At 43.8% G+C, this 10,767-nt stretch overlaps 2 protein-coding genes across 5 annotated transcripts in view; one reads left to right on the forward strand and one right to left on the reverse strand.

The window, feature by feature from the left end:
- The window catches only part of CEP95 (centrosomal protein 95), a 41,529-nt gene extending 38,082 nt beyond the window's left edge, over positions 1–3,447 (reverse strand). For 2 of the 4 annotated variants that reach the window (XM_047708996.1, XM_047708997.1), the window contains exons 1-3: positions 3,106–3,447; positions 1,575–1,703; positions 571–679 (exon numbers count right to left, since the gene is read on the reverse strand). The gene's annotated coding sequence lies outside the window, so the exon portion shown is untranslated. Of the gene's footprint in view, positions 1–570; positions 696–1,574; positions 1,704–3,105 lie in introns of all 4 variants that reach the window. The other 2 variants (XM_047708994.1, XM_047708995.1) reach the window with 2 other exon arrangements.
- A 512-nt stretch (positions 3,448–3,959) lies between these two features.
- DDX5 (DEAD-box helicase 5) lies at positions 3,960–10,647 on the forward strand. Its single transcript, XM_047708999.1, has 13 exons — positions 3,960–4,192; positions 5,401–5,566; positions 5,919–6,015; positions 6,122–6,255; positions 6,377–6,442; positions 6,695–6,836; positions 6,918–7,078; positions 7,182–7,354; positions 7,726–7,836; positions 8,063–8,124; positions 8,199–8,258; positions 9,496–9,720; positions 9,941–10,647. Exons 1-13 carry the CDS (start codon positions 4,149–4,151, stop codon positions 10,342–10,344), a joined length of 1,845 nt encoding a protein of 614 aa, XP_047564955.1. The 5' UTR covers positions 3,960–4,148; the 3' UTR covers positions 10,345–10,647.
- The last annotated feature ends 120 nt before the right edge of the window (positions 10,648–10,767 follow it).

Consider the following 10,767-nt stretch of genomic DNA (forward strand, 5'->3'; position numbering starts at 1 on the left):
TGCTTAAAATAACTAAATAACAGGGCACCTGGGTGGCTCAGTTAGTTTAGAGGCCAACTTGATCTCAGCTCAGGTCTTGATATCAGAGTCATGAGTTCAGCCCCACATTGGGCTCCAAAGAAATAGCAAAACAAAAAAATATAATAACAAAACAATGGGGTTGCCTCGGTGGCTCAGTAGGTTAAGCAACTGCCTTTGTCCCAGGATCGAGAGGACTGCATTCAGGCTCCTTGCTTTGGCAGGGAGTCTCCTTCTCCCTCTGACCCTCCCTCTTCTCATGTTCTCTCTCTCTCTCCCAAATAAATAAAATCTTAAACAACAACAACAAACATACTTCAGATGACCAGCTAGGATACTCACAGGTCCATCACAACTCAATGTTTGACTGCCTTAAAAAAAACTCTCAAGGATGGGTGCCGTAATTCTACCAGTCAATTGTCTTGGCTCAGTGTTGCCATTTGGTATATTTTATAAGGCTTACTCATTTGGTTAACTAAACCATGTATAGAATTCTACCTAATAAATTATTTTAGTAAATGCAAAATTATTTAATGGTTAGTATATACCAACCTGTTATGTGAGACAAGCTGACTTGTAGGTAATCCAAGGCCAGTGAATCAATTACTGCTTGTACATTGTGAGCTTCATCCTCTTGACTCCTGGGAATAGCTATGAGGCTCTGTGGGAAAAAAAAGCTACATAATTTTTCATCTGAGGGCCCAAGTTGTTCATGGTCTTTGACCAGGCTTCTAAGTGAGGTTAACTGCTACAAGAGCAAGCTCCACTCAAACAGAACAGGCTTTATAAAGTACAGATAAGCTAACGAGAGAGCCTGATTTCTATCTATATAGTACCTACTCTTAGCTGAATACTTAGTCAATCACATATAAATGAACATGCTCTACAATAAGCACCGAACTACAGAAAGATAAAGAGATCCTTAAATTCAAGAGATGCTAATACTCTAAAATAGGGAGCAATACATGAAGTGAGATTTTACACCCATAATTCGTGGCTGCTTTTCATGAGAGAGAAAAAAACCCACAACAGGTACAAAAGGAGAGTTCTTGTACAGTTTTGTTAAAGCAGCCTAGTAGAGATTACCGGCCTAATGATTTAAAAGGTCAGTATAACCCACACTGAGAAAGATATTAACATCAACTTATATTTGGAGTTTCTCCACTAGTATTGAGGAAGATGAATACTTAACCAGGGATGCAGGACAAACTCAATTTGTATCTTAATACTGGTTAAATAACAAGACTCAACAAGTTTCCAAGTTCCACTCAAGTTTTAGAACCTTGAAGATACATTTACAGAAAATGTGTCACTTTCCATAAAGTATTAGGCATAATTAAAATGACCCAGACCACGCAAACATGATTTGACCAAGCTATTACTATGTCTGGGTCTCATTAAGGTACTTAAGATAATGAATGCAATAGTTAGACAGAAATAAAGATATAAACAAAAAACTCAAGATTTTAGAACTACCATAAGATCTAACTGAAGGCTCTCAAAACTCCTGGCCTAAGATGTAGTCAACTATTACTCCCACTTTTTAATACCCTTACCTGGTACCTTTTCTCCCAAAATGGATTGGTAAAGGGCAATAAAAACATTAGCATCACAATCTTCTAGTTCTCGTATCCTTAGGTGTATATGACATTTCAAAAGAAGGTTATTGGCAACGATTATCCACTCTGTCAGGAAAGGAAAAAGATCAGCCTTAAATAGCACTAGAAAAAGTCAACCCCCAGGAAGATAGACATTGAATGACGTAGAAGATAAAATATCTGATTACTGTAGAAGTTCAAAGACCCTCTGAGGCACGATTTTTGAAAATACTTAATTTCTTGGGATGACTTCCAGAGTACTAGAATTTTAATGTGGTCAAAACCATGCCGCAAATCCAGCTTTTACTGGATCTTTATTTTTACCTCTTTTCTTATTTTACCAGCTATACCTAGCTGTTTTTATTTAAAACATACAAGTCAACGGGAATATATGTCATAAACGAGGCAGTTTGTTAACGACAGTCTGAGGTTATCAGACACTAATTAGTAGATGCTGCTTCAAATTCCCAACGGTATTAGTCATGTTTTTACCCAATTATCTCGTACAAGTCTGAATTTCTCTGGTGCCCAAATAGGTGGTGATTAACTTAGGCTGTTAAAATCTGAAATAATGACACCAACAGTACAACATGTTAGTTTTTTTTAAAAATAATTACATTTAATGAATAAGAAATAAAACACAGAACATACATAAAAACGCCCCTAACACCACCGCACCTCACCCCAGATACGGTAGGAATTAGCAAGGTTACTTCAAGACTTTCTCAAACTAAGGTAATTTAAGGAAGTCTGACTTATTCGATCCCTGATATACCTGGCGACTAAGGAGAAAGTCCTTTTATTCTATATTTGACATATTCAGCATGTTCTAGAAATAACGATGTGTGGGGTCAAGGCACGCTATCTCCCTCTCCCCACGCCCACTTCTCACAGCTGACCAAACCACGACAAGCGGTTTGAACGGTGTCCAGAGGAAAGGAAAGCGTCCGACAACCCAACCCACTCGCTCTTCAAAAAGCGGTTGCTAGACAAAGCCTGTAACTCCAGAGGGCACGGAGGAGAAAAATCTACCACTAGTCTACTTTGGCAGGAGCGTTGGCAGTTCTTCAGACTGCCGTTCCCCAAAAGTTCAATGCACAATGCACATGCAGGTATGGCCTCCGTCTCCACAGTTCAAGAACCAGAGCGCGCGCTAACAGCGGCTGCGTTCCCCAGAGAAATACAAGTCCCAAGAAGAAGCTTTTTGACTGCCCTTTTTGCAGCCAGGTTGTAGGCGCGGTGCGCGCCTCGCCACCGGGTCCTTCTCTCCACACCCCACAATCGCGCTCCACAGCCTCTAAGCTGAGCGACAGTGAGGCTAAAACACCCACAGAAGCCGCTCACTACGACGGGGTGTCTGTCACCAGCCCCGCGGGCAGCCCAGACTCAAGGAAGTCCAGCCAGACGATTCAATATAAAAGGGGTAGGGACGTTCGGGGACTTAAATGGCTTCAGTCAACACACACCGGGGCTCCGAGCCGAGACTCACCAGCCTCTGAGCCTGCCATATCATGGAGGCGGGTTACCGCCGGACCCCCAGCTGGGCGCGCGGTGGACGGAGTCCCGGAAGGGCCTCAAAGCGCAGACGCACTGCTAAAGTGGGGGGAGGGACGAAACTAAAGGGCAGTGGGTGAAAGGGGGAGGGACGTTAAAACGGCTTGTCGCTGCTGATTGGTCATCACGGGAACACTTCCTATCGCAGCACGCGCCGAGGCGGCGGTTTGTGGGCTCTGGATACCATTCTCCGCGGGCAAGATCCCGCTAAGGGATTCTCAGGTGGGTGGGTTTGACATCCCGGGTCACTCAGCAGCCCTGGGCGGTCTCCCCGGGGCATTAGTACGGCACTTCCGGTGAGCTATTTGTTTCGTATTCCTCCGCCGACGCCAAGTGGCGAAGTAGTGCGGTTCGCTTAGCCGATGGGCGGGAGCAGCCACGTGACAATGTCAGGCTCCGCCTTCCCGTCTCACTTGGTTAGGGGCGTGAAAGCTCTTTGAAGACGTAAACATCTCCAAGTGGGCAGAGTGGGTTGGCCTGTGCTGGCCATTTTGTCGGCTGGGCTGGATCTGGGGAAGGGCGGGTGGCTTCCTTGAAGGGTGGAAAGACGAAAAAAAAGGTGAAGAAGAGTGTGTAGTCTAAGGCATCTCAATGTAGGTGGGCCCAGCTATGAAAGGGACCTCAAACCCGGCCACTCTGAAGGAGGTGGGGGGGGGGTGGGCGAGAACATGGCGGATCCCGGAACGCCGGCGGGCGTTGCGGCCTCTGCGCAGGGGCGGGGTGATTAGGTCATAGAGCGGCTCCCAGCATTCTCTGCGGCGGGGGAGGCGGTCCAGGCTATAAAACCGGCTGCCGGGACGCGGCCGGCACCTCATTCATTTCCACCGGTCTCTTGTCGAGCAGCTCCGGCTTCTGTCATCGCTGCTCCTCCGCCGCTGCCGCCCCCGCAAGGCTTTGCCATCGCCAAAGCCACCTGCAGCGACTTGTCGCACCCGATTCTCTCCACTTTGTTCCCCACCAACCGCAACCATTGACGCCATGTCGGGTTATTCGAGTGACCGAGACCGCGGCCGGGATCGAGGGTGAGTATGGGAACGGACTTGTCAGGCCCGGCAGTGGGGATGGGAGGCCGATGAAGGGGGCAGCGGGCGGGGGCGGCAGGAATTTGCCTTTTTTGGTCTATTGTTAGGCTTTATTAATCGAAGGTTTTTGACATTTTGGTACCTGTCCAAAACTGAGTGAGGGATGTTTTCCTGTTAACGGTCTCTAAGCTCGCCTTTTGTTGGCGGGGGGGGGGGGGTGTCGAACCCCCCCCCCCCCACCCCACGATAGAGCAGCTGTTGGGAAGAATTCGGGGGAGCGTATTTCGGTGGAAGGGAAGCGCGACGCTTCCAGGAGAACGAAGTCACCGCTGTTCGGTGCATCTTTTCGGGAGGTGTTTTAGGGGCCCCGGGAGTTCTGTGGTAGCCGAGGGGGTCGCCTCCGAAGCCATTGATGCGGCGGGGGCAGGAGGGCGGCCGGCACCGCGGGAATCGGCCATGTGGCTGAGTCGCGGGTACAAAATGCCGGCGTCGGACATGGCGGCGGCGCCTTTGTTACCCCGCCCGGCGGAGGAGCTCAAAATGGCAGCGTCGAGAAAATGTGGCGCAGAGAGAAATGCGAGACAAAGGGGGAAGCGCCGCCCCAGCGGGAACGCCGCCCGGTCCGGGACTCCTCCCCCGGTAGTTGCCAGCTCCTCCTCCGTTTTTTCTTTGCGTTATATAATTTTGCTATCTTGATCGGGAGCGCTTCCGCGGGATCCCAATTCGATAGGCTTGCAGAAGTGTCTTTGAGACCACCGTCCTTGTTCTGGTCTTATTGCTGGTGCTGTCCCATTATTCTTTAAAGCCAAAGCTGTTTTGCTTGAAAACCGCTGATAAATAGCGTCGCTGTTAAGCATTTTCCTTGTATTGTTTATCTCCCAGACATTTAATTCTTAAGCTCACGGGAGAGACTAGGGGCCACAAGCTGTTGCCTATCCTTGTAATCTGAACTTTGGGGAGCCAGTTTCCGACGTGATAAATCCCGGGCTGTCGACTTGGCTTCAGTAGTGTGTATTGGGGACAACGGGAAGTGAGGGAGATGGTGCTAATTGTGGCTTTTGAGATATGGCCGTCAGTAAGGACAGTGCTAAGCCTTAAACCTCAAAGTCTCTCATTTACCTGCAGTGTGTCCCAAGGGACAGTAAGTCTATATTAAACTGCTTGGTAAGCGTTTGAAAATACGAGTAACTTTTTTGTTTTAATTTCAGGTTTGGTGCACCTCGGTTTGGGGGAAGTAGGGCAGGGCCCCTGTCTGGAAAGAAATTTGGAAACCCTGGGGAGAAACTAGTTAAAAAGAAGTGGAATCTCGATGAGCTGCCCAAATTTGAGAAGAATTTTTATCAAGAACACCCTGATTTGGCTAGGCGCACAGCAGTGAGTAATTTCACATAGCTTCATTGGGTTGTAACTCAGTAATTGTTTCTATCTAATATGTAAAAATATGAACAGAGAGGTCTTGGAAATGACCGAATTTAGGGGAAATTAACGCTTTCTCATAGTTAAGAGGTGGTACTTTGGAAACAGGTGGCTTAGAATTTTTCTACTTAGAATGGTTAAGTATTAAGAGTAATTGGTGGATCTTGTGCTGTGTGGATTTTCCATACGTGGATATAGGTTTGATACAGACTTAAAGATTTACTAACCATTTAAAAGGTAGGGGCCTCCTGGCTGCATATTAGTGAAGGTTGTTGTGGTACTTACTAGATTATTATAATCTGTTTTATAGCAAGAGGTGGAGACATACAGAAGGAGTAAGGAAATTACGGTTAGAGGTCACAACTGCCCAAAGCCAGTTCTGAATTTTTATGAAGCAAACTTCCCTGGTAAGTGCTAGTTTTGAGTCCCCCTCTTCACCCCCCCATCCCCGCCCTTTGTTTCTCTTCTTTCTCTTGGCTTCACTAAATTTTACTGAATTGTTCATAATTGCAGCAAATGTCATGGATGTAATTGCAAGACAGAATTTTACTGAACCCACTGCTATTCAGGCTCAGGGATGGCCCGTCGCTCTAAGTGGATTGGATATGGTTGGAGTAGCACAGACTGGATCTGGCAAAACATTGTCTGTAAGTATGGTAGAATTTTGTAGTTGGAATCTGTGATTATGTGCTAGAGAAAATGGGTTAGGAATATAAAGAAACCAGAAGACTTTTAATTTAATTCTTTTTGTTCCCCCACCCCAAATAGTACTTGCTGCCTGCTATCGTCCACATTAATCATCAGCCATTCCTAGAGAGAGGTGATGGGCCTATTGTAAGTACGCTTTTTTTCTTAACTTTTGTCAAGGGGTACAATGCAGGGATTTGTAGAGTACATCAAGTAATTCTTGTGGTCTTATGTGGAGATGTTGTCTCACGTTAATTTAGCTGGAGAGAAAGCTACCTTGATCATATTTGAGTATTGGACAGCAAAATCAATGATCTACCGCTGTAATGCCAATCAGTTAGTTTAAAACTAGGATCCAGGAGTCTGCTAAAATTTGTCCCACTTTTTGTTTCTCTTTAGTGTTTGGTGCTGGCACCAACTCGGGAACTGGCCCAACAGGTACAGCAAGTAGCTGCTGAATACTGTAGAGCGTGTCGATTGAAGTCCACTTGCATCTATGGTGGTGCTCCCAAGGGACCACAGATTCGTGATTTGGAGAGAGGCATGTAACAAAAATTCTGTTTGTCACAGTTGGTGCTGGAAGTTTGAGATGTCATAGTTACATCTATGTGTTTAATTGAAGGTGTGGAAATTTGTATTGCAACACCTGGAAGACTGATTGACTTCTTAGAATGTGGGAAAACCAATCTGAGAAGAACTACCTACCTTGTTCTTGATGAAGCAGATAGAATGCTTGATATGGGCTTTGAACCCCAAATAAGGAAGATTGTGGATCAAATAAGAGTAAGTGCCTTTAAGAATGTTTTATTTTCAAAGTTAGCTCACAATTTATTCTTGAAGTAAAATGCTTTTTTTTTTTTTTTTTTTTAAATCCCAAATTCTTTAGCCTGATAGGCAAACCCTAATGTGGAGTGCAACTTGGCCAAAAGAAGTAAGACAGCTTGCTGAAGATTTTCTGAAAGATTACATTCATATAAACATTGGTGCACTAGAACTGAGTGCAAACCACAACATTCTTCAGATTGTGGATGTATGTCATGATGTAGAAAAGGATGAAAAGTGAGTTTTCCGTAGAAGTTTTAATTCTAAAAACTGACCATACGAACTTAGGAGTTACCCTTTCGGAGGTTATCTTAAAAGTGACTTTTAGTTGGGTGGGATATGAATTTGTTCATTTAAAATTAGTCTGTCCGTCTTCCTGAAAAAATGTTTTTCTCTATTCACATAATTGGTTATCACTATATTCGTAGTATTTCTTTAGGTGAAGGACTGTGCTCTGTGGCTTAAAGACCAAGGGTGGTTGCTTGATAATGTTCATGGCAGGTGTTTTTACTTGTAGCCATGCAAATTGAAGGTCGTGCTTCAGTGACCATAAATGTGTGGCCATAACCATGGACTACTTCTAAAATTCACAATCTTTTTTTCCCAAGACTTATTCGTCTAATGGAAGAGATCATGAGTGAGAAGGAGAATAAAACCATTGTTTTTGTTGAAACCAAAAGAAGATGTGATGAGCTTACTAGAAAAATGAGGAGAGATGGGTATGTGGGCTTCTTCGTTGAAGCAGGTGTATGAGAACTGCGTTTAGGGGGAGGGGCAAACCGATAAAGAGTAACGGATTTGAATGTCCTGGAAGACCATATCTGGTATAAATAAAACTGCACACATTAGGTGAAATTAAAGGAATTGATGACCAGATAGGCAGTAGACTAAAACATACGGGGTTTCAAATATGAGCCCGCTAATAATGGTTTCTCTTTAATGTAGGTGGCCTGCCATGGGTATCCATGGTGACAAGAGTCAACAGGAGCGTGACTGGGTTCTAAATGGTTAGTCACATGAAAAATTTCTTTTCCCTAAGCCTGGAATTCTCAGATTACTTATGATCCTTTCTCTTTCACAGAATTCAAACATGGAAAAGCTCCTATTCTGATTGCTACAGATGTGGCCTCCAGAGGGCTAGGTTAGTAAAAACTCGAATTCATGGCTTGGTTTCCCAGAAGATCTCCATATAACTTTTTTAAAGAAAGTTTATTGCTTTCTTTAACCTCTGCATTTTTTCTAAGTTTTTTTCATATAAAGGTGCAGTCTTTGTGGCAAGGCCTAGGCATGACAATCGGAGGACTCGAGGGGGATGGAGGACTAGTGATCGGCTGGCTGCTTCCAGTCGATTAGAGAGGTGAAAAGCTGAAAGTGTGCCAGTAATCTTCAAAAGGCAGAACATACCACCTCTGCCCCGTAAACTGTTCTCTCCGGGGGAAAAAAATGGAAGTTATCCTCACAGTTCACTGCCGTGGTATTTCTTCTGTCCCATGCTTTGCATGACTGCCATGGTACAGCATTGTTTCAAACTGTTTACTGTGATCTGTGGGTCTTTGAGTTTCAGTGAGTTTGCTGAAATGTTGAAGAAATATTTCCAAACTTCAATGTTCAATGAAATTTTTGTTCAAGTTTGAAATGGAGAGAGCAGCTTTAAAAGGTACTAAGCCTTTTACAAATTGGTGAGTACTGGCACATGAGATCTAGAGCAGGAGCAACTTCTCACACTTAGTGGGAAAAGAAAGCAGTGCTTTGAAAGTTCCTCCCTCACCTACACAGTAGTCGTCATGTCGAGACCTGCCAGAGAGAGACACATTCTCAAGTGAATCCTGGCTTCTTGGAAGCGCTTGCCTAGACGAGACACAGTGCATAAAAACAACTTTTGGGGGACAGGTATGTTTTTCTTGCAGCTGCGGTTGTAAGGTCTTGGCAAGACAAGCAGTGTGGCCAGAATTTTGAACTTCTGATGAGTGTGTAACGCAAAGGACCGCGTACATTTTTGTTTAAAGGTCCTCAAAATGAGCACATGAAGAGGTTGCTGTGAACCTTTAAGTGGCCCTACTGCGCAGAAGCATTCAGATGTCACTTGATGATCTGTAAGGGAACTTGCTGGTTTGGGAGTACGCTAGAGAACACACGTCCTTTTGACAGGCTCTTTATCATTGGGTGGGGTAATGAGACAGGTAGATGGTGTGTGCTTTTTCCCCCCCCCTCCAACATCAATGGTATTCCTACAGAGAATGGATAACCATTTTAACTGTATTTTTTGCAGCCCATACCTTCTTGGGAATACAATTGTCTAACTTTTTATTTTTGGTCTGGCTGTTGTGGTGTGCAAAACTCCATACATTGCTATTTTGCCACACTGCAACACCTTACAGATGTGGAAGATGTGAAATTTGTCATCAATTATGACTACCCTAACTCCTCAGAGGATTATATTCATCGAATTGGAAGAACTGCTCGCAGTACCAAAACAGGCACAGCATACACTTTCTTTACACCTAATAACATAAAGCAAGTGAGCGACCTTATCTCTGTGCTTCGTGAAGCTAATCAAGCAATTAATCCCAAGTTGCTTCAGTTGGTCGAAGACAGAGGTTCAGGTAAGACCAACCTTCATTAAGAAAATGTTGGTGATTTGGGGTCACATGATTGTCTGCACGAAACTCTTTAAATGGGAGTGGCGCGTGAGTAAAATCTTCAATATGAAGCTGAGAAAACATTTCACCTGTAGAGTGAATAGAGCTTTCCTGATTCCTTCTGTGTTCATAATGATTTGTGCCATGGAAATAATTACCTTGCAATTTTTTTTTTTCTTGACAGGTCGTTCCAGGGGTAGAGGAGGCATGAAGGATGACCGTCGGGACAGATACTCTGCGGGCAAAAGGGGTGGATTTAATACCTTTAGAGACAGGGAAAATTATGACAGAGGTTACTCTAGTCTGCTTAAGAGAGATTTTGGGGCAAAAACTCAGAATGGTGTTTACAGTGCTGCAAATTACACCAATGGGAGCTTTGGAAGTAATTTTGTGTCTGCTGGTATACAGACCAGTTTTAGGACTGGTAATCCAACAGGGACTTACCAGAATGGTTACGATAGCACTCAGCAATATGGAAGTAACGTTCCAAATATGCACAATGGTATGAACCAACAGGCATATGCATATCCTGCTACTGCAGCTGCGCCTATGATTGGTTATCCAATGCCAACAGGATATTCTCAATAAGACTTTAGAAGTATATGTAAATGTCTGTTTTTCATAATTGCTCTTTATATTGTGTGTTATCAGACAAGATAGTTATTTAAGAAACATGGGAAATGCAGAAATGACTGCAGTGCAGCAGTAATTATGGTGCACTTTTTCGCTATTTAAGTTGGATATTTCTCTACATTCCTGAAACAATTTTTAGGTTTTTTTTGTACTAGAAAATGCAGGCAGTGTTTTCACAAAAGTAAATGTACAGTGATTTGAAATACAATAAATGAAGGCAATGCATGGCCTTCCAATAAAAAATATTTGAAGACTGAATTAAGTGGAAATTGTACTTTATTTTACATATATAATGTCATGTAAAATTTTGCTTAGATGGTCTGTTTTTTTAACCATGAAAACTAAATTGACTGCTCCTTTCTATAATTTTAGGTTTGG

This window comes from Lutra lutra, chromosome 16, assembly GCF_902655055.1.
Source record: "Lutra lutra chromosome 16, mLutLut1.2, whole genome shotgun sequence".
Taxonomy (NCBI): Eukaryota; Metazoa; Chordata; class Mammalia; order Carnivora; family Mustelidae; genus Lutra; species Lutra lutra.

Excerpts from the sequence above, each read along its gene's own strand:
- DDX5 (XM_047708999.1), top strand. The coding sequence starts at position 4,149 with ATGTCGGGTTATTCGAGTGACCGAGACCGCGGCCGGGATCGAGG. Across the intron at positions 4,193-5,400 it reads GACCGCGGCCGGGATCGAGG|GTTTGGTGCACCTCGGTTTG; the intron begins GTGAGTATGGGA and ends TTTTAATTTCAG. Across the intron at positions 8,259-9,495 it reads TGTGGCCTCCAGAGGGCTAG|ATGTGGAAGATGTGAAATTT; the intron begins GTTAGTAAAAAC and ends AACACCTTACAG.